The sequence below is a fragment of the Carcharodon carcharias genome, chromosome 16, assembly GCF_017639515.1.
Source record: "Carcharodon carcharias isolate sCarCar2 chromosome 16, sCarCar2.pri, whole genome shotgun sequence".
NCBI classification, from domain to species: domain Eukaryota; kingdom Metazoa; phylum Chordata; class Chondrichthyes; order Lamniformes; family Lamnidae; genus Carcharodon; species Carcharodon carcharias.
This window is the reverse complement of record NC_054482.1, coordinates 9,338,789-9,361,858: the sequence shown is the minus strand read 5'-3', so window position 1 is coordinate 9,361,858 and position 23,070 is coordinate 9,338,789. Positions and strand designations below refer to the sequence as shown.

The 23,070-nt window shown below is 40.3% G+C and overlaps 2 protein-coding genes across 8 annotated transcripts in view; one reads left to right on the top strand and one right to left on the bottom strand.

Moving 5' to 3' along the window:
* The window catches only part of lrrc39 (leucine rich repeat containing 39), a 31,653-nt gene extending 19,540 nt beyond the window's left edge, over nucleotides 1-12,113 (top strand). For 2 of the 3 annotated variants that reach the window (XM_041207671.1, XM_041207673.1), the window contains 4 exons: nucleotides 2,081-2,226; nucleotides 6,216-6,368; nucleotides 10,742-10,875; nucleotides 11,982-12,113. In XM_041207671.1, the coding sequence (XP_041063605.1) occupies nucleotides 2,081-2,226; nucleotides 6,216-6,368; nucleotides 10,742-10,875; nucleotides 11,982-12,043 (495 nt within the window). In that variant the 3' untranslated portion in view covers nucleotides 12,044-12,113. The remainder of the gene's footprint in view (nucleotides 1-2,080; nucleotides 2,227-6,215; nucleotides 6,369-10,741; nucleotides 10,876-11,981) is intronic. The other variant, XM_041207672.1, reaches the window with a different exon arrangement.
* The window catches only part of trmt13 (tRNA methyltransferase 13 homolog), a 32,567-nt gene continuing 21,447 nt past the window's right edge, over nucleotides 11,951-23,070 (bottom strand). For 3 of the 5 annotated variants that reach the window (XM_041207665.1, XM_041207670.1, XM_041207669.1), the window contains 2 exons: nucleotides 17,198-17,609; nucleotides 11,951-12,596 (listed from right to left, as the gene is read on the bottom strand). In XM_041207665.1, the coding sequence (XP_041063599.1) occupies nucleotides 12,413-12,596; nucleotides 17,198-17,609 (596 nt within the window). In that variant the 3' untranslated portion in view covers nucleotides 11,951-12,412. The remainder of the gene's footprint in view (nucleotides 12,597-17,197; nucleotides 17,610-23,070) is intronic. The other 2 variants (XM_041207667.1, XM_041207668.1) reach the window with 2 other exon arrangements.

Below are 23,070 nucleotides of genomic sequence, written 5' to 3'. Positions count from 1 at the left end.
GCATTTGTTGCCCATCCCTAGATGCCCTGAGCGGTGAGCCACCTCCTTGAACTTCTGCAGTCCCTCTGGTAACAACTATGATGGTCAGAGCTGGGAACCTGCCACGCCTACCCATTCTGGTCTCCATGTAACTTTAGTTCCATGCTATATGGCTTATTTTGACAATTAATTAACTTAGTACAAGACAATAAACATTGGCCCAGATTTTGCTGTACTAATATCAGCAAAACTATCAGCTTTTGCCTCCATTGTATTGGTGGGAGACCCAGCAAATTTGGCAGTGTGCACGTCGTAGTTTCTGCACTCCTTCAGAGCGCTTTCTTTTGAGCTCGCCAATATCAGAATTGAGATGGAAGGATTGGCCACGGTGACATTTGGGGTTAATTGCCCAGTGCTATGAATTCAATTCATTGGGTTCCTGGGTGCTAAATATTAGCAGTCTGTGGAAATTGTAACATTTAAGGTACAGGATGTTCCAGTGCTTATTACATTGGTTCCTGCCTAGTAACATGGGTGGGACCCTCTCAAAGTATTTTTCTAGGTCTCTAGATCAGTTCAAAGGCCAGTGAACAGCAGTTGGCAATCCATGAGTTTTGGGAGAATCAGGAGAAGGGGAAGAAGCTCTATGCAGCCAAAGTGCTGCTGTTAGCTCTGAGGAGCTGAGAAGGCAGCTCAAGGAAGCCCTGGTATTTGAAGAAAACTCAAGGGAAGCCCTGGTAACAAAAGAGGACCCAGGGAAATCCCTGGTAATCGAAGAGGGCGCAGAGGAAACCCTAGGGGTCGTACATAGCTGGATACAGCCAGGAAACAGGAGTTCAGAGAAACTCAGGGGCAGTGCCAGCTCAGTGAAGCTAGCTGACTAGCAAAGAGCTGAAATTATGCCAGTAAAGTAGAGGCTGTAGACTGGGGAATCCAGGGAGAGAATTTCGGAAGGCGAGACTGAAACCCTGTGAGGTGGGCCATTGTTAAAGCTGTCTGACTGGGAGTGACTTTGAGAGAATTCTGAGGAGGCGAAGGTGAAGCTGGGAATCCCTTGTGGGACAGAGTTTCAATGCGATTGCCGTTGTTTACTGATGTCTCGGTGGGTTCTTGAGAAACCAATGGACTCTGTCTTGGCTACACATGCCATTTACTCTGTAGTGCGGTGTGTGCGACCACGGTTTATCTGTTAATTCATATGTACCTCATACTTTAGCTGAATGTTAGAGTATAAATATTGTAAATCGTTTATCTTTCTCGACTTGCATAGTAAATGTTGTTTTTATTTGTTCAAAACCAGTGGAATTTTGTGGCTTTATTCCAAAAGCTTGAATGTCAACCTTTATCTGCTTTAAACAAAATGTTATTGTTCCCGAACCGGACCTCCCCCATGTCCTGGGGTCTGGTTAAGGATCATAACACCAGTTATAATGAATTTTTTTCAACAGATGCTTCCAGTATCAGAAGGATGATTTTCAAATTATTTATCATACTTTTTAAATGTTAATGTATATGATTTTTCAATCAAATTTATTGCACTATTGCATGTTTAAATGTATATGACTTTTTAACATGATTTATCTTACTTTTAAAAAATGTTTTAATGTATAACTTTTTAAAATTATCAAATTTATCTCACTCTTTAAAATTGTACAATTGTATAATTTAAAAAAAATGATTCTGATCAAATTTATCTGACTTAATTTTTTTGTTCCGATGACTTTTTTTGCATGTCTCTATTAAGTGATAGATACCGCAGCAGCTTTCTTTTGGCAGATTCTCTGAGTGTGGCCTTTATCCATTGCAACATTGTGTTTGGCTGCACTAGAGAACACTGCAGAGCCATGCTGAGGCCCACACAGTGAGGGATTTCTCCTCTCTTTACAAGTGAAATTCTCACCCCCACCATTGTGTTAGGTAGGTTTGTGCCTTAAATTGAGGTCATTGGCGAGTGCTGTCACGTTGCTGACGAATGCAAAATCTGGGTCACTGTTTTACCAGTGTTGGCCACATTCAAATAATAAATGTTTTGACACAATTGTTCAGTAACTTTGGTGGAGGATTGAACTTGTTTAATTGCAAATGTTTTTCACTTCTTTAGCTGTCTCATCTGCAAAGGCTCCACCACCTCGACCTGTCCGTGAACTGTTTCACCACCTTCCCCTCAGCTATTCTGAATATGCCCGCACTGGAATGGTTAGATATGGGCAGTAACAAACTGAAGGAGCTGCCGGATGATGTAGCCAGGTAACAAACAGTATTTTAATATAAGCCCAGTTTCTTCATTTCCTGTTCTTCCAAAGATTTGAAATTAAAATTTTTCAAGACTTGCAGTTTCACAACCTCTTTTCAAAATGTGATTATTATCATTAACATTACATTTCATTCAGCTATTTCTGCCAATGTAGTGTTGCTAAAAATTATTATAATTGTTTTTTTAAAGTCTTCGATTTCTTTCAGTGCTGAGTACACATACACATATTTCATAAAAGAGCTGATGAAATCTTAACAAAAACATTAGAGATTACCTTTTAAAGCTGTTAAGAAACCCATGGACTGTATGGTTCCACAGGACTTTACCTAGGCATAGGCAAGTGCTTGCTGGAGAATTCCTTTGTTAAGATACATCAAACATATTTAATTAAAAATGTAATTTTAATAAAAGTAGCCAAAATGATGATAATGTTCTAATTGGTGTAATGGTTATTAATGCAATGTAAGCAAACTTTTACTTTTTGTTGTTTTATTGCACGTGTTTCATCATTTATGCAAGTCAAAATTCTTTAATTGCTATTGAAAAAGAAAATGTAAATTATTCTTACCCCACAATGTGGAGAGGAACAAAGCCAAGTTACAAACATCCAACTCTTATGCATTTGCAATGCAATGCAAGGAACAGCACCAACTGTTGTACATGGTTTTTTTCGACCTTACAAAAGCCTTTGGCTATCAACCGCAAAGGCTGATGGAATATCCCCCTCAAATTTGGCTGTCTTCAGAAATTTGTTACCTTCTCTGCAATGCAAGCTGTGATCCTCATCAACGTAACTACTATAGACCCTTTCTCGGTGACGACTGGAGTCAAACAAGGCAGTGTCATTGCATGAACTCTCCTCTCCAATTTCCTCAGTGCAGTACTGAAACTTACCTCCAGCAATTACCTACAGGTGTGGAGATAATCTACAGAATAGCCGGAAAACTGTTCAAATCAAAACCTAAATCACTCAAACTTCAGTCATTGAGCTTCAGAATGCAGATGACATTTGCGCGTGCATTCATTCAGAAACTGCTCCTTTTCCAAAGCATATGGGAAAATGGGCCTTTCACTAAACTCCGGGGAAACTAAGATCCTCTTCCAACCAGCACAACACCTTCCTCTATCAATTAAGATAAACAGCAAGATCCCAGAAAATGTGGGCCATTTTCTGTATCTTGGGAGCTTCCTCTTTAAGAAGGGAGACATAGACGATGAAACCAATCATCCCCTCCAATGTGCCAGCTTAGCTGTTGGTTGACTGAGGAAAATATTTGAGGATCAGGATCTCAAATCCGAGACTAAGTCTTGACTTACTGGGCAGCAGTGATCCCCTCGCTCCTATATGCTTCAGCGACTTGGATAATCTCCAGGAGGCACCTCAAAACACTGGAGAAGCACCATCAGTGGTGCCTTCACAAGATCCTCCAGATCTGGTGGCAAAAAAGATGGTCCAACAGCAACATCCTCTCACAAGCCAACATGCTAAGCATACAGATGCTAATCACTCAAAACCAGACCTGCTGGGCAGGACATGCCATTCGTATGACTGACAGCTGAGTAGAAGCAACTGTTCTACTCTGAACTTGGTTGCAGCAGGAGACCTTTAGGGATGTCCTCAAACTGTCTCTGAAGAAATCAAAGATCCTCACTGACTTATGGGAGTCCCAGGCTTGTGACTGACCAAAATGGAGAAGGTTGATTCGGGAAGGCACCAAACACATTGAGAGACTTCGTTGAGAGCATGTAGAGATGAAGTCGTGGTGTCGACAGCACACAATCTTCCAAACACCTTATCTGCCTGACCCTTCAAGTACCACCTGCCCGCATGTGGCAGAGTCTACAGATCTCACATTGGACTTATCAATCTGAATCCTTCAAAACTGAGTGGAAGCAAGTCATCCTCGATCCCGAAGGACTGGCTAAGAAGAAGGGAGTATTTACTGTACCAAGTCTCATTTCCTTCATGGTGAATCCTATAATGCTTTTGTAACAGATTGATTGTTTGAAAGTTTTACTATAACATTGCCACAGATTTATACTTTTGAACACACCCATTCTGTTAATACACAGAAATATATCTGATCATTTTGAATAATAGTATAATAATGACCATTACAAGGAATTATAAATGAAACAAACTCTTTGTGCTAAATTGTATCTTCACCTAAGTATATGTAGAACACAAAAGAGAGAGTAGTTTTTATACTTACTATTTTGAGTTGTTCTCCCTGTAAAGACCATTACATCAGCAGGCAAAACAGACATTTTCACTTTGAGGACGCATCTGCAGGTTACTTAAATGCCTGAAAGAAGTCTTCCTCAATATAGGAGTACATAGGAATAACACACAGTACATAACAACCAAGTAAAAGTAGAAAAGAATCTCTGTGTATGTTGAGAGAGAGGGGCGGTGGAGGGAAAGACAGAGTTCATGTTGGGAGTTAGCTTTTACCTTGCTTCTGCAGAATTGCAGTACTCAGAGTGCATTGTGATTGAGCTGCATAATTTACAATGGAAAGGCAAGGAGAAAAAAAAATGCATTTTTTTTAGCTTTTTATACACTAAGGCATTAAATAACATTTCATATAAGTACTGTTTAGGATTAACTATTTTCTCTTTCACAGATGACTCTTGTTTGTGGTAGGAATGTATAATTTTCTAATTTATATTAAATAAAAACATGCTGTTTTATTAACTGTTCTAGGAGGAAAAGAGGATAAGCCATAATTTGCTGTCAAAATAACAGAGCGACTCATGAAGCTCACTTTAATTTATGTGCAAACAGTACAGAAATTTAAAACTAGAGGCCATTAAACTTAAATATCGAGGAGTTGTTGTCCATGATGCACCATCCAGCCATTAGCTTTATTGGAAAAATAAGGAGAATTTCTTGCATTCATACCTGCCAGATTAACTGGTCATTCATCTTATTTGGGGCCAAGAACACTTACTGTAATTCGTTGTAAATGAAGGGCTATACGAGCATTTTTTCATGTAAGGCATGACAGTATTTTTGGCTACTCAACTTCAGAAGCATTACAGTTGAGAATCACCCAAGCATCATGTGGTGTCCACACAAATGCATGTTCAGTGGACATCATTCTAAGTGATTAGAAGTAGCAAATCTAGCTTTTTCTTATACCTAATCCATTGGGGCTCAGACAATTGATATCTTAACAGAGATCAGTTAACACATTCAGCAGAAACCAAAATGCGAACCTGGGATTTTTGCTGTCTCTTTGGTCCAGCTACTCACTAAGTAAACTTCCTGAGCCATCAGGAATGCTACAGTTTTGGATTTCTAAAAGGTGGTGGCGGTTGGGTGTGTAATGAGGGGAAAATACTCCCTGTAATGGTACAGTATTGATACATCTCTATTATATTGGGCATCTACAATAGTAGAGTGCAAATGTAATATTTAGTCTTTTGGTAGTACAAAACTTGAGTATTGCTGAAAAAAAGAGAGACATTTTTGTTGAAACTTTTAGTCTTGCATTCATCAGGACAATTCACAAGGATAGCAAATGTAAAGGGAACAATAATTTCTACTGTATGAGAAAAGAGTGCTGATTGGTTGGCAAGTGGACTGTCAACTGCCAGTTGAGAATGCAATTTCGACCAATGCTTGGCAGTTAACTATCACCATCAGTTGGTGCATTCTCTATGGCAACATCTCTACAATCAGAGTCCACTTGTCAACCAAACAGCACTCCCTTCTCATACAGTATAAATTGTTGTTCCCTTTATATTTGGTATTCTTGTGAATTGTCCTGTTGAATGCAAGTTGCAAAGCTTCAACAAAAATGTCTTTTTTTCAAGCAATGCTCAGTGTAATATTTATTTTGGGAAAATATGACTACCTTGGATAGATGAAAATTTGCATAACACCCCTATACATATGTGTGGTGGATCAGACAAAATTCCTAAGAGTACTTTTCATTACTTTTTTTTCTGCTATTTTCTATTTTTCCACTGACAGAATGAAAAACCTACACACAATTTGGCTACAGAGGAATGAAATCACTCACCTGCCAGAAGCCATAAGTGAAATGAAAAATCTCGGTACTCTAGTTCTAACCAATAACAAGCTACAGCAAATTCCAGTTTGTATGGAAGAAATGATAAATTTGAGGTAAGCACTGGAAACCAGTCATTCCATGTGCATTTGGTGATCAATGTTTCTCTGCTTATTGATTTTAACAGGTGGATGAGGGAACCAAATGCAATATTTCCAAGTTTGCTGATGACAGAAAACTGGGTAGGGTTGTGAGGAGGATGCAAGGAGGCTGCAGGGTGATTTAGATAAGTTGTGAACACATGGCAGATGCAGTATAATGTGGATAAATGTGAAGTTATACACTAAGTAAAACAGAAAGGCAGAGTATTATTTAAATGGTGATATATTGGGAAATGTGGAAGTACAAAGGGATCTGGGTGTCCTCGTACACCAGTCTATGAAAGTAAATAGGCAGGTGCAGCAAGCAATTAGGAAGGAAAATGGTATGTTGGCCTTCATTGCAAGAGGATTTGAGTTCAGAAGTAGGGATGTCTTATTGCAATTATACAGGGCCTTGGTGAGACCACACCTGGAGTATTGCGTGCAGTTTTGGTGTCTCTACCTAAGAAAGGATATACTTGCCATAGAGGGAGTGCAGCAAAGGTTCACTAGGCTGATACCGGGGATGGCAGGACTGTTGTATGAGGGGAGGTTGGTTCGACTGGGCCTGTATTCACTAGAGTTTAGAAGAACTGAGAGGGGATCTGATTGAAATGTATAAAATTCTAACAGGGCTAGAAAGACTGAATGCAGGGAGGATGTTTCCCCTGGTTGGGGAGCCTAGAATCAGGGGCCACAGTTTCAGGATACTGGGCAGTTTATTTAGGACTGAGATGGGGAAAAATTTCTTCACTCAGAGGGTGGTCAACCTGCGGAATTCTCTACTACAGAAGGCTGTGGAGGAGGGGCTCACTGAGTATATTCAAGAAAGAAATTGATAAATGTTTGTATATTAGGGGCATCAAGGGGTATGGAAAGAAAGCAGGAATATGGCATTGAGATAGAGGATCAGCCATGATCATATTGAATGGCGGAGCAAGCTTGAAGGGCCGAATGGCCTATTCCTGTTCCCAGTTTCTATGTGGAAAATTACTGTCTAGTGAGCGAAGCAGAAAACCAGTAGGTTCTTAACAAGGACATTCATGATATGTGAATCCAGAGAACCTTAGAAAACTATGATATTGCACCTATAATTTTCTCATTTATTACTTGTAACGTCGTAGGGTGAACCCCTTCAGGTCTTGGCGATTTGCCTATCTCAAGTCCCATTATTTTCTCCATTAACATTTCAAATATATGTAAGTCTACTTAAGTTCTGCCCATTGACTTATTTTTACCACTTTGAACCACTGGTATTTTTCCTCTACCTTAATTGTAGAAACAAATACAAAGTACTCAGTAAGAGGTTTGCCATTCCTCTCCTTTCCAGGAGAGGTGCCAGAGGACTGGAGGACAGCCAATGTGGTACCCTTATTAAAGAAGGGAGGAAGGGATAAACCAGGGAACTACAGGCCAGTCAGTCTAACCTCAGTGGTGGGGAAACTATTGGAAGCAATTCTGAGGGACAGAATTAATCTACACTTGGAGAGGCAGGGATTAATCAAGGATAGTCAGCATGGTTTTGTTAAGAGGAGGTCATGTCTGACCAATCTGATTGAATTTTTCAAAGAGGTGACCAGGTATGTAGATGAGGGCAATGCATTTGACATGATCTACTTGGACTTCAGCAAAGCTTTTGATAAGGTCCTGCATGGGAGGCTGATAATGAAGGTAAGAGCCCATGGGATCCAAGGCAATTTGGATCCAGAATTGGCTGAGTGGCAGGAAGCAGAAGGTGATGGTCGAGGGGTGTTTTTGTGACTGGATGCCCTTGTCCAGTGGCGTTGCACAGGCATCAGTGTTGGGTCCCTTGCTGTTTGTGGTCTATATAAACGATTTAGACTTGAATGTAGGAAGGTTGCTCAGTAAGTTTGTGGATGACTTGAAAATTGGTGGGGTGGTAAACAGTGAGGAGGATAGTCTTAGATCACAGGAGGATATAGACAGGCTGATCAGTGGCAAATGAAATTTAATCCGGATAAGTGTGAGGTAATGCACTTGGGCAGGACAAACAAGGCATGGGAATACACGATGAATGGTAGGACCCTGGGAAGTACTAAGGATCAGTGGGACCTTGGTGTGCATGTCCACCGGTCCCTTAAGGTAGCAAGAGAGGTAGATAAGATGGTTAAGGCGGCATATGGGATACTTGCCTTTAGTAGCCGAGGCATAGGATATAAGAGCAGGGAGGTTATGCTGGAACTGTATAAAACGCTGGTTAGGCCACAGCTAGAGTATTGCGTGCAGTTCTGGAATCCGCATTATAGGAAGGATGTGATTGCAGAGGAGATTTACCAGGCTGTTGCCTGGGCTGGAGAGTTTTAGTTATGAGGAGAGATTGGATAGACTGGGGTTATTTTCCCTGGAGCAGAGGAGATTGAGGGGGGACATGATTGAGGTGTATAAAATTATGAGGGGCATAGATAGGGTAGATAGTAAGGAACTTTTCCCCTTGGTGGAGGGATCAATAACCAGGGGGCAAAGATTTAAGGTAAGGGGCAGGAGGTTTAGAGGGGGATGGGAGGAAGAATTTTTTTCACCCAGAGGGTGGTGGGAATCTGGAACTTACTGCCTGAAAGGATGGTAGAGGCAGATATCCTCGTAAAATTTAAGAAGTATTTGGATGAGCCATGGCATACCGTTGGAAAATGGGATTAGAATAATTAGGTACTTGTTTGACCAGTGCAGACTCATTAGGCCAAAGGGCCTTTTTCTGTGCTGTAAACATCTTTGACTCTTATTGTCCATTGTAATTTCACCTACATCTGCTGCTAATGGGCGATTTGCCATTCTTACTCAAATTTATTAAAATCTTCAGGTATAATATCACTTTTACTGTCAGGTTTGATCTACCCTGTATGGTTTTAGTACTCCCTTTTTGCACTAATTACTTTCTTTGTTGCTTTTAATAAATCATTCTCTGCTACAGTAATGTTAACATCGTGCCAGCCATGGTTTAATTGGTAGCACTCTCGCCTCTGAGTCACAAGGTCCCAATCCAGGACTTGAGCACAAAAATCAAGACAAACTCCTGTGCAGTACCAAGGGAGTGCTACACTGTTAGAGATGCTGTCTCACCCCTCAGGTGGATGTAAAAGATCTCAGGGTACTAGTTGGAAGAAGAGCAGGAGAATTATCTCTGGTGCCTTAGCCAATATTTACCTCCCAATCAACATCACAAAAACAGATTATTTAGTCATCAGTCACACTGCTGTTTGTGGAAGCTTGCTGTGCACAAATCGACTGCCACATTTCCTACATTATAACAGTGACTACACTTCAAAAGTACCTCATTGGCTGTAAATTGCTTTGAGATGTTCAGCAGTCTTAAAAGCTGCTATATCAATGCAAGTCTTTAGTTTTTCTTTCTCAATAGCCCTACCAAATGGCAAGATTCCCATTTTTCGATACATTTGTCTGAGCCTTTACTTTTAGCTTGATCCTGCCTCTTATCTCATTTGTTGGCTGTGGTTGCTATCTAAACAAGTGGAGTTTGCCTTTTAGGGGTATGTAAAAGTTTTGTCGAATTACCCTATGACCTGGTGGTAGCAGTCCTGCCTCTCAGTCAGAAGCTTTGCTATCCACTCCAGAGTCCCAGCAAACTGGGAATAGAATATAGTTTTTAAATACTGAATTAAATTCAGCAGGATACTCGTTTTCAGACAGATTGGCTACTGTCTCAGTGATAGTTTTTCTACCTCTTGAGTCAGAAAGGTTGGATTCACTCCAGATAATCCAACATGTGGAGACTAGTTCCATGACTCATAATTCTGAACTAGTGTCCAGTGGGGGCTTCCGATGTCAGATCTTAGATATCCAACTTATTTGGAGTAATGTCATTTTTATACTCTCACTGATCATGGGGAGCATTATAAAAAGCACTGGTTCATCCTCAACTGGATTATTGTGTCCAATTCTGGGCACTACACTTTAGAAATGATGTGAGGGGTCTGGACAGGATGCAAAATAGATTTACAAGAATAGTTCCAGGGTGAGGGACTTCAGTTACATAGATGGATTGGAGAAGGTGGGGTTATTCTTCTTTGAGAAGAGAAAGTTGAGAGAAAATTTGATAGAGGTGTTCAAAATCATTAGGGATTTAGACAGAGATAGAGAGAGAAATTGTTCCCATTGGCAGAAGTTCGAGAAGTAGAGAATACCAATTTAACATGAATGTAATGGCTGAAGGATCAATGGCGACAGGAGGAAAAACTTTTTCAGGCAGCGAATGGTTAGGATTTGGCCTGAGTGTGGTGGAGGCAGGTTCAATTAGAGGCACAGATGGTTTACTTCTATAATTCTGAAGAATTTCTTCATCATTGATCTGATGTGGTTAATGTATTTGAAAGGTTTGTGAATCTGAGGGATAATCCTCTTCAGCTCCAAGTAACTCTACCCAAGTGTGTAAACCCAGAGGAGGAGGAAGACCGTGAATTATTTGGGATAGAATTTATGCAAGCCTACATTCAGGAATTAAAAAATAGTGAGTAAAGGAAAATTTTATTTATTTATTTTGTAAAAAACATCAGGTGAGAGAAAATTTTAAAAGATCAGCCTGCTGCATCAAGAAAAACATTATAGAAGATAGTACAATAAACATTTGAAAATCTTATGGAAGATTGTAGCGGTAAATGTCAAACTATTGACATTAATAGTTTATGTCGTACAGAAATCACAGTTACACAATAAAACACTGCTAAAATTCTATAAAAATGTGGTTATAAATGAAATTCCAAATTCAGGACCCTATACCTTAGTCATAGGAAGCTTCATCATCAATGGCCTGAGCAGGAATAGGAGTTATGTTTGCAAGATGATATCTTTAAAATCTTAGACTTCTGGCAATAAATGATAATATGCTTAGATGATATATATTCTTCTGATTTGACCAATGCCTGTGTTACTATTGATCAAGTCTTCTATGCAGACCTATCTACAATATCACTGACTGTATACAGATAGTCTTGCTATCTTAAGTAGAGAACAAGCTCAAGAAAAATCAGGTCAATATGCTGAAATCTCTCTCCTTCTCATTCCAAGTGTCCACATTTGAGTTACAACACTTTCCTGAAGGATCATATGAATCCTCAGACACTAACATTTTTCAGGGAACTGTGGCATGCAGCTGAAGGTGAAAGGGCCACGATAATTTTACCAGACTGTAATGTGAGCAGTAGCACTAAAAATTTAAGTAGCTGAGAAATAAAATGGACTTAATTAACAGATGCTTTGCCATATAGTCTATGGACCTTTTCCAAAAATTGTATTGGTAGTAACTGCATTTTACAATAAATTATATGACTAATTAAATGGTTTTGTGATTCAGCACTTATTGACAAAAATAAGACATTGTAACTTCAAACCAAGTTACAGCCAGTGGAAGTCATTCATCATGAAAACATAGTGGTAATAATTCCTCTGTGCACAATTTGTAACAAAATTGTTAATATGTTTGTAAAAAACAAGCTTACAATTTCAATACAAATAGAGAATATTGGAAATATCTTCTCTATAGTTCATTAAATAAATGAATTAACGACAAAGTAGCACTTCACAAATTAATATAAAGTTATTTATTTTGTCTTTCAGGCAAAACTAAAACTTACACCTCAGATTTGTTGGTCACAATTGAGGCTGAAATGTCCTACTGAAATCAAGCTGAATTCACTTGCGAAGCAAATATTAGATTAAAAGAAAACAACGTACAGCTGAATATTCATCGCTTACTTAAACTTGAGTGAATTCTTCAAAATTGCTGTGGAATGATGATCTGAAAGTGCTTCTTTGGTGCGGACTGAGATTAAAAAAAAACCTAATAAATGAAAATTGCATAGCTGAAAGCTATTCTTGTCACCGTGTGCTGTACAGTACAAATGTGTTACAAGACAAGATAATCCAGGAAGGGTTAATGTCAGGAGAATGGGTGGAACATGTTGCTTAACAGATAATGTTACAACGCATCTATCAGCAAAATTTAACAGTTTACAACACATCAACTGTTTAAACTCACTTCAGAGTTCTCACTTTGCCGAATCTTTGGACGGAACAGCTGTAAGCAGGACATTCTCTAAGGAGATGCTAGGATTAGTGTAATACTGCAAAGCTGAGTCAAATCCTTGTTGCTCCAAATACCAGATCCGCCCCTGGTCTATCAACCGCTTGCACAGTCGACCCAAACGTTCTCTTTCTTCTGCAGTCAGTGTCCTGATAAGGAATTAAAATAAATCAAACTCAACAGATGAAGAATAAAATTTTTTTGTGCAGTTAAAGTGGAATTACCTGTCTTCACCTCATCCTCTTGCATTATGCAACACCACCCTAAAAAACTGACTTATGGTATAATTTCTGAGTTAACTATGTTCTGTGACACTGTAGCCTGCTGGCACAAAATCTTCCATTCATCGCTGAGGTAATTGGGTTTTTGGTTCTGTCTATTTTTAATTTTAAAACAATTACTCATAAGATGTGGGTGTCGCTATCAAGACCAACATTTATTGTCCATTCCTTAAATCCCTTGAGAAGATGGTGGTGAGGCCCATTTGAAATGCTGCAATATGTAGTGCAGGTACTCCCAGTTGTGCTGTTAGGTAGCGAGTTCCAGGATTTCGATCCAATGATGATGGAGAAATGGCAATATGTTTCCAAGTCAGGAAAGTGAGAGACTTGGGAGAAGCTTGGGGAGGTGGTGGTGCTCCAATGCATCTGCTACCCCTATCCTAAATCGTAGAGATCATAATTTTGGAGGTGCTGTTGAAGAAACTTTGGTGCATCTTGTAGATGGTACATACTGCAGCCAGTACTGGAGGAAGTGAATGTTTAAGATAGTGGATGGGTGCAAATCAAATGAGCTGCTTTGTCCTGGATGATGTTGAGCTTCTTGAGAGGTGTTGGAGCTGCACTCAACCAGCAAAATGGAGAGTTATTTCATCACACACCTGACTTGTGTCTTGTCGGTTGAGGAAAGTCTTCGGAGAGTCAGGAGCTGTGTCATTTGCAACAAAATTTCCAGCTTCTGACCTGCTCTTGTAGTCTCAGTATTTAAGTGGCTGGTCTATTCAAGTTTCTAGTCAACAGTGACCCCCCAAAAGGCCTTGATGATGGGCAAATAAGACAATGGTAACGTCACTGAATATCAGGACGTGGTGGCTGGATTCTCTCTCTTGTTGCAGTTGATCATTGTCTGGCACGAATATTACTTGCCACTTCCCAGCCCAAACCTGGATCCTGTCCAGATCTTGCTACATGCAGGCACGGACTGTTTCATTATCTGAGGAGTTGCGAAGGTGCTGAACAATGTGCAACTATCAGCAAACATAACCACTTCTGATCTTATGATGCAGGGAAGATCATTGGTGAAGCAGCTGAAGATAGTTGGGACTAGGGCATCACCATGAAGAACTCTTGCAGCGATGTCCTGAAGTTGAGATAATTGGTCTCCAACCACTACAAACATCTTCCTTTGTGCTAGGTATGACTCTAACCAATGAAGAGTTTTCCTGATTTCCACTAACTTCAATTTTGCTAGGGCTCCTTGATGCCACACTTGATCAAACACTGCCTGGATACCAAAAGCAGTTACTCTCACCTCTGGAATTCAGTTCTTCTGTCATGTTTGATCAAGATTATAAGGAGGTCTGGGGATGAGTGGTCTTGATGGAACCAAATTGAGATTTGCTGAGCAAGTTCTTGGTAACTGCTGCTCATGGCACTGTCAACATCATCTTCCATCACTTTGCTGATGATTGAGAGCTGGCCGATGGAGCAGTAATTGGCCAGATTGAATTTTCTGCTTTGTTGGGTAGATGCCAGTGTCATAGCTGTACTGGAACAGCTTGGTTAAAGGCACAACTAGTTCTGGATCTTAAGGCCTGAGTACCACAGCCAGGATGTTGTCGGGGCCAATGGCATTTACTTTCTATACAGATGCAGCTGTTTCTTGATATCATATGGAGCAATTCGAACTGGCTGAAGACAGCATCTGTAAAGGTGGGGACCTCAGGAGGAGCCGAGATGGTACATCTACTTAGCACTTCTGCCTGAAGATGGCTTTGAACACTTCAGCCTTGTCTTTTACAATTATGTGCTGGGCCCCACCCTTGTTGAGGATGGGGATGTTCATGGTGTTTCCTCCTTTTTTTAGTTGTTGAAGTGTCCACCACCATTCACAACTGGATGTGGCAAAACTGCAGAGTTTGATTTGATCTGTTGGTTATGGGATCACTGTCTTTGATTATGCTGATTCTTTTGTTTAGCATGAATGGAATCCTGTGTTGTAACTTCACAAGTTGGCACCTCATTGTCAGATATGCCTGGTGCTGTTCCTAACATGGTCTTTTGTATTCCTCCTTGAACCAAGATCAGTCGTTTGAGTTGATGGTAATGGTGAGTGAGAGAGATGCTGGGCCATGAGGTTATAAGTTTGTAGTGGAATATAGTTCTGTTGTTGCTGATGGCCCAATGTCTCATGCATGCCTAAGTTGCTAGATCTGTTCTGGATCTATCCCATTTAGCATGGTGGTAGTGCCACTCAACATAATGGAGGATTTCTGCAGTGAGAAGACAGAATTTCATCTCCACAAGGACTATGTCGGTAGTCACTCCTATCAGCCCTGGAAAGATGCATTGGCTACAGGTTGATTGATGAGTACAAGGTCAAATAGGTTTATCCCTTGTGTATGATCTCTCAACATCTGCCTGAGCCTTGTCTAGCAGATTGTCCTTCAGGACTTGGCTAGCTTGGTCAGTAGTGTTACCAAGCCATTCTTAGTAAGGGCCAATGAAATGCCCCCCCAACCAAGGAATAGAACATTTGATTGGGTGGTTTAGATAGGTTAGTTCCATGATATTGCTGTTCGCTAAAGGCATTGGAATTTCTAGTTACAACACTTTGAATTTAAGTGGTGTTGAAGTCCGTGCACCCATCAAAATAGATCATTAGAAATTCCCAAGTATCTGTTTTAAAAAAGATATGGGCATCCTTAGAAAATTCCCTTATAATAACCATTCTAACAACCATATTACTATTGGCAATATTTGGAATCAAATTTCTTGCAATATCTCTAAAATAATTTTTCCACAGTATTTAAAAAATGCCTGGGTGACAAGTGATACTGTTTATTCAGTGCAACCAAAACAAGTTTTGCTGCAAAATGAAATAAATAATAGCCAACGTACTATTTAAGATTATATTTGGTAGAATGCAGTTTCTCAGGGTAGTGCCCTTGGCCCAACCACCTGCTTCATCAATGACGTTCCTTCCACAAAAAGGTCAGAGGTGTGGATGTTCGCTGATGATTTCACAATGTTCAGCACCATTCACAACTCCTCAGATACTGAAGCAGACCATGTCCAAATGCAGCAAGATCTGGACAATATCCAGGCTTGGGCTGGCAAGTGGCAAATAACATTCGTGCCATATAAGTGTCAGGCAATGACCATCTCCAATAACAGAGAATTTAACCATCATCCCTTGACATTCAATGGTCCCTACAATCAACATCCTGGGGAATTACCATCGACCAGAAACTGAACTGGACTAGCCATATAAGTACTGTGGCTACAAGAGCAAGTCAGAGACTAGGAATCACCTCCTGACTCCCCAGAGCCTGTCCACCATCTACAAGGCACAAGTCAGGAGTGTGATGGAAATCTCTCCACTTGCCTGGATGAGTGCAGCTCGAACAACACTCAAGAAACTCAACAGCATCCAGGACAAAGCAGGCCGCTTGATCAGCACCCCATCCACAAATATTCACTCCCTCCACCACCTACAAGCTGCATTGGGGAACACATCAAGGCTCCTTAGACAGCACCTTCCAAACCCATCACTGTTACCATACAGAAGGACAAGGGCAGCAGACACATGGGAACACCACCACCTGGAAGTTTCCCTCCAAGCCACTTGCCATCCTGACGTGGAAACATATCTTCATTCCTTCTCTGTCGCTGGGTCAAAATCCTCCAACTTCCTCCCTCACAGCACTGTGGGTGTACCTATAACACATGCACTGCAGCAGCCCAAGAAGGCAGCTCACCGCCACCTTCTCAAGGGAATTAGAGATGGGTAATAAATGCAGGCTTAGCCAGCGATGCCCACATCCCATGAATGAATAAAAAATACAATCATGCTATGAGTTATCCCTTGGCTTGATAAGTGCCAACATATGGAAAAAGACTAATTGGCATGGGCTGGCAATAACTTAAATGATGGCTCAGATGAAGTCCTTGGAAAGGGCACTCACTTTCCCCATTTAATTAGAAAGTAATGTACAACATGGAAACAGTGAAGGTGTCTAAAGAAAAAATAGTTTACAGCTTCCTCAAAAGGCAGCATGTCATTAGGAAATTCTGATAAAATTTTCACACATTGCATAGTTCTATCTCACAAACACAGCAAAAAGGTGAGTCTGGCAAATAACATGTGCTCATCCACATATAATTTTTAATATTTCCAGTCTACTCCAGCTAAATCAAAGTTGTTTTTTGCAGCAAAATAATTGAATTTAGATAAACTAGTACGGGATACTTTATGTTCAATTTTTGTTTAGAAATAACATAATTTAATCAAGTGACCTTGAATTAAGTGGATTAGTGTATATATATATATATATATATATATATATATATATATAAATATATAATATATATATATATATATATATATATAGATCTCAACCTTTCAGACTATTGGAGGAACTGGAGCACTAGCAATTTTAACTCAAACAACACATTCCTAAAGTGTACTACTACTTTAAAAAGTTTCTAAAATATAGCTGTAGTAATATATTAGACAATTAGATGCATACCCTTCATATGCAAAGGTTTCCTCTTCAAAATCATGCTCTTCCAGATGCAGTTTCTGATTTGCATTGTCAAATTCTGCTTCACCCACATCAATGGAATGCCTTTTCATTCCACAGGTGGCCCAGCTTGACATACGTTGAAAGATCCCAAAATCTTCCGCACCAAGACCTTGTGAGGAGAAAAATTCCTTGCCTACATAATGCTTCCATTCACATCTGTGATGACAACAAAGTGCAATAGCAACTCCCAGGACTGGCAGTCTATTTGCAGCATTCAGCACAGTACAATTAGAATGACTCGTAGGATCTCCTATAGTCCACATTTCATCACTCTTCAATCTTTTTTCTGGTGGTTCCTTGCCAGTATCTTCCTGGTCTGTTACGTAACTTTCCATGATACACCTCAGAGCAAGATCTGTGCAATTTAAGTGAAAATATACTATTACAAATTTTAAATAACTTACATAGAATTACAACTTCCCAGCATGTTTCTTATTTTTGAGGTGTTTATGTGCATTTGTGGTTTCGCAACTAGAGATTTAAGAACTTTCTGCCTTGTGACAATATTACACTTCTGCAATCAAGTATTCCAGCTATATAAATCAGTCCAAAATCTATTTTTAATCAACACATTTCATTTGTGAAGTTTTTACTCCCACTATTTATATACTTCCACATGTAACATCATAAACAGTAGTCAAATATTTACTGCAAACAAACTAGCAGATGGCAGACAATATCACTATGGGGATGCCCAGCTATTGATTGCAGAATTAAGAGCAGATTGGAATCTATTTACACACAAAGCAAGAGTATAGACCCTTCCTACTCCTGAACCAAATTCAGGGAGGGGCTGATTGGCCAAGAAATTGAAAGCATTTTCCTGGAAACCTGCTGTCACTGCAGCATAAACTATTTTAAAAAAGGCCACATGCACAGATTTGTTTATAATGTGAATGAAAAAACACCGAATAAGAAAGGGTCATTTAGTTCCTTTATTCCGCTCATTTTCATGACCATATTCAATTAGACATATTAAAGATTCAGTCCAACTCAATTAACCACACACGGGAATGAACTACATCAAAATTATCTCCCCCTCTCAAATTAATTTGTTGAAAATCCAGAATATTTGTTCATGTTTGTAAGTGTTAGCCCCGCGTCATGGTAGCAATGGGTGGATGAGACCATTTGCTATCGGCCCCGAGTGGTTAATATTTGTGTGTGAATCTGAACAGTGAGTTTTCAACCAAGGGGTTCAACACACTCCACCTAATTTTTAGTACATTCACAATTCCAGTAAAGGGCAGGGGAGGGGGAGTCACCACAGCCCCGGAAGACTTTTCTCTGTCTACCCTAAATATGCTTAAGCCAATGATAATATGCCTACTGTCATGATGTGTCAATATCAACCAAATTTTCCTTTGTTTTAAAGCTTACTTCTTTAACTTGCAGTTGTTCTTTTTAAATACTAGCAAATTTATGGCATTGATGATGCAGCTGGGCTGTGGGTCTGGCAGAATCTGATGTCAAAGGCAGGTCTGAACTGGGGTTAGCGAGGAAGCTTAGGGTGAGGGTGGGTGGGCAAACAGATATTGGGGACTTGAGTTAATTTAATTTAGAGAACAAATACAATTAAATAGAAATTTAGACCAGGAGTAGCACACACGTAAGTCTGGAAAGGGAGAACAAGGTGGAGGCAGGTGAGAGTCTGGAGAAAAATCCACAGGCTCTTAAAAACCAAATCCAAGGCTAGTGATTATCTGTGTCAGTTTATTGTGAATGGAAATAAATTCTTGTGCAGATAAGCTCATTGTTATTTTACGCTTTGAAACATATGGCAATCCACTTGCCTTAGAATTCACAATATTTAAAGTAAAATCTTTCCTCTGTATACTGGGTGGCTGTTCTTTGGGAGAAACCTTTCTTAGCAAATTGTATTTGGGCAATTTGTTTTGCTGCAATGTGAGTGGCAGAGTTTTTATTTTGCAGCAATATTGTTGGATCAAATTTGGTGGTGAAGTTGATTGGAGAGAATCCTGAAGCTGGAGTGAAAAGCTTTGCGAATAATGAAACTGGAAAATAATCAATTAGAAAGGCGGGACTTAGCAACTGGAGACAGAAAATACAATTAGCCAGTGAGGAAGAAAAAAATTGTACATACAGACTCAATGGTACAAAAGTAAATGACAAACACGGGAAATGTTTTTATCAAGAAAATTTGGCATCCCTCATGTACTGGCTGAGATTATAGCCCTGAGACATACTTAGCACAGAAGTACTTTTTTTATATAAAAAAATTAAAATGTCCACATATTTTAATTGTGTAAGTGATCATTGCATTTTGTACCATACTGTATCATTCAAACGTTGGTCAAAGCTGGTTAAGTTTTCATGCGGAAACAAAAGAAAATTGCCATTTTGAAGAACAGAGGCATCTAGGACGCCAATGGTACTCTCCCTAGCTATTTAATTTATAAAAGTAAATCATAAACCTGTCCTCAGTTTTATAAGTGATTTTCGATTTCATGGAAACCTTCCAATTTGGATCTCTATTTGTGCCTGGTGCCAACCTGATGATGAAGGTGAAGGCTCATTTTGATGTGGTTCCATTTACTAATTCAGGCTTAAGCATTTGGACTAACTTGCTAGCTTGAAAGTCATCTGACTCATGAAATGTGTATACCAGCTAAGTGTTCAAGCAGTGCACTTGTACAATGTACAATGTAAGTCCCGCCTTTCTTATACAAAGCGAATATTGTGAAGTGGGCTTGCTTTCAAAATTACACGTGATCTCAGACAAAGGTTTAGTGTGTGATGATACCTCTTGGCTCACAGACTATTCTATTTTAAGGTGATTTTGTCAACAGGGTTTGGAGTTTCAAGAAAAATTACATTTAGAAATGTTAGTTATTATTCCTTAATTTGGGAGTAAGTAGCACTTTTAGAATCTGTGATGTAAACTTAAAGTACCGAATTGATCTTGTGTATTTATAACATTGTAAGAAATTATTCAGCACCATAAGGGACAATAGTTTTTAATGAATTTTTAAAAAATTAGCAATAGATTATCACTTAATAAATTTGATAACATCATTATTATTAATCTTTGGGCATCAACTGAGCATGTCAGCCTAACTCTCACTGTGCCTAACACACACAAACAAACCCAGAATAAACCTGTCGCCACCTGCTACAAATATTATATACACTATACGAAAAGAAACAGTGGATGTGGCCTTCCAGCTGTACTCCTGCCTTGCAGTTCAGAAGATCGTGACTTCATTTTTGATATCACTTAAACTTATCAATGAGATTACCATTTTTATGTTTTTGGTTATCAGGTTCGCTTTGTCTGGCGAACGCTAGCTGGGTCCTTGATATTAACACATTAGTTGGTGCTTGAAACAATATAGGCAGAGACCCCGATTAACTGAACAAACACTGGTAGTTTATTGGAATTAAGAACAGAGCACTAACATCGTGTGTGCTTCTTCAATCACCTCCAGCTCTAGACTTAGTTACCCAGGAAGCCCGTGCTGTGTAGCGATTGGTCGATATGGTCACCTGGTCAACTAACTACATTCTCTTAAAGGTACATAGCACTTCACTTTACCACATTCCTACCCCTTTACTTGAAAGTACAATTGACAAGCATCACAACATCCCAATTAGTTACATGAATTAACTATTTACAAGTCAAGTCCCTCAGGAGACTTCCTCAGATGTCTCGACTGGTTTTTCTGAGACCCCCTTCTCAGGGGTCAACTGTCCACCAGACTCTTTAGTGGAAGTGGGCAAGTTTGTGTCTTCGACGCTCTCGGGTCCAACAGGTCCTACCGGTACTTCCATATTGTGTGACATTTCTTCCACGTGCAGTGTAGACTCAAACGCCGATGGCATTACTTCTTGTGGGACTGTTGCTCTTCTCCAGAGATGATCCATATGTCATCTAATTATTCGGCCATTTACCGACACATTATAGAAAAGAGGTTCTGTCACAGCACTCACTTCGCTTAATAGCCAATTGGGCCCATCTCCAAAGTTCTCTGTGAGAACTGTGTCCCCTACCGTGAAATTTCTTTCATGATTATGCCCATCACGTCTGGCCTTCTGGGCCTCTTGGGTTCTCCCCACCCTCCCCCCTAAATTTAGCCTGCTAGTAGTTAGATGGGTGCGGAGACGTCTCTTCATTAGTAATTCAGCGGGGGCAATACCATTGGTCGTGTGTGGCATCGTCCGATATGCGAACAGGAACCATGACAAAATGGTGCTGACGGAATCCTTGTCCAGCTTTTTCATCCTGGACTTAAAAGTTTGGACCGCCCGCTCAGCCTAAATATTAGAGGCGGGTGGTAAGGTGAGGTTTCGATATGAGTTATTCCGTTGAGGGTTGTAAACCTATGGAACTCCCCACTGGTGAATGCCATCCTGTAATCTGACACGAGCACCTCCGGTAACCTGTGCACTGCAAATCTTTGTCACAAACGGTTTATGGTGGCGTGAAATGTGGGTGACCAGACTTTGTAGACATCCATCCACTTGAAGAGGGCATCTATTAGTAAAAGGAACATCATGCCCAAGAAGGGCCCTACATAGTCGATGTGGAGGCGCATGTATGGCTGCCCCGGCCATTCCCAAGGATGCAAGGGAGCTAAAGGGGGTACTTTTTGTACCTGCTGGCATTGAAGACAACTTTTGACTTGGGTTTCAGTGTCTGTGTCCATCCCTGGCCACCAGAAGTAGCTGCACATAAGCATCTTCATCCTACTAATGCCAGGATGAGCGCTACGTAATTCGGCCAGCAATGGCCTTTCTCCTCTTGGGTCCACGATAACTCTTGATCCCCAGAACAATATGCCGTACTGGCAGGTGAGCTCATATCTACGATTGAAATAGGACACCATGTCATCAGACTTTGGCCCACCTGACCATCAACTCAAGACTTGCTCCCGGACGCGAGATGAAAGGGGATCTCAGCTTATCCACTCACTGATTTATTTGGCCTGCACAGGGGAGGATTTCCAAAAAATTTGGTACTAAGGCAAATTCCTGGGGAATTGGTAAGTTGTTATCTGGCAGGGGGAGGTTGCTCAACGCATCAGCATGTGTGACCTGGCTTCCTGATTGGTGAATAAAAGTGTATTCGTAAACAGCCAATATCAGTGCCCACCTCTGGATGCCAACAGATGTGATGGAGGGGTATTGCCTTATCCTCTCCAAATAATCCCAGCAGAGGCTTGTGGTCAGATATAATGTGAAAATGGCGACCATGGAGGTATTGATGGAATTTCCAAACACAACAGACAAGCCCTCCTTCTCAATTTGAGAATATCGTTGCTCTGCAGCACTGAGCATGCAAGATGGAGCCATCCACCATCTGCTGTGAAAGTACAACCCCTACTCCATAAGGGGATGCGTCCCAAGTTAAAATCAATTCTTTCTTTGGGTCAAAGTGGACCAGTAGGGCTGATGATCTTAACAATTGCTTTACCTTCAGAAATGCATTCTGGTGTACAGCTTGCCAAATCCATTTATGGTTTTTCTTAAACAATGAGTATAACGGAGCCAATATGGTTGATAGATTTGGGAGAAATCGCCTATAGTAGTTTATCATGCCTAAGAAGACCTTTAGTTCTGTAGTGTTTCTCGGTGTAGGTGCCTCGCAAATAGCCTTGACCTTTTCATCCACGGGATGCAGGCCCTGCGCGCCAGCCTTATGGCCCAAGTAAACTACCTCTTTGGCTTGGAAAAGACATTTTTCTCACTTCAAGTGCATCGCCGCTTGTGAAAAGCGTTTCAGCACCTCCTCCAAGTTAGCTAAGCGTTCTTCGTCAGTTCATCCAGTGACTAAGACTTCATCCAGGTAAACAACG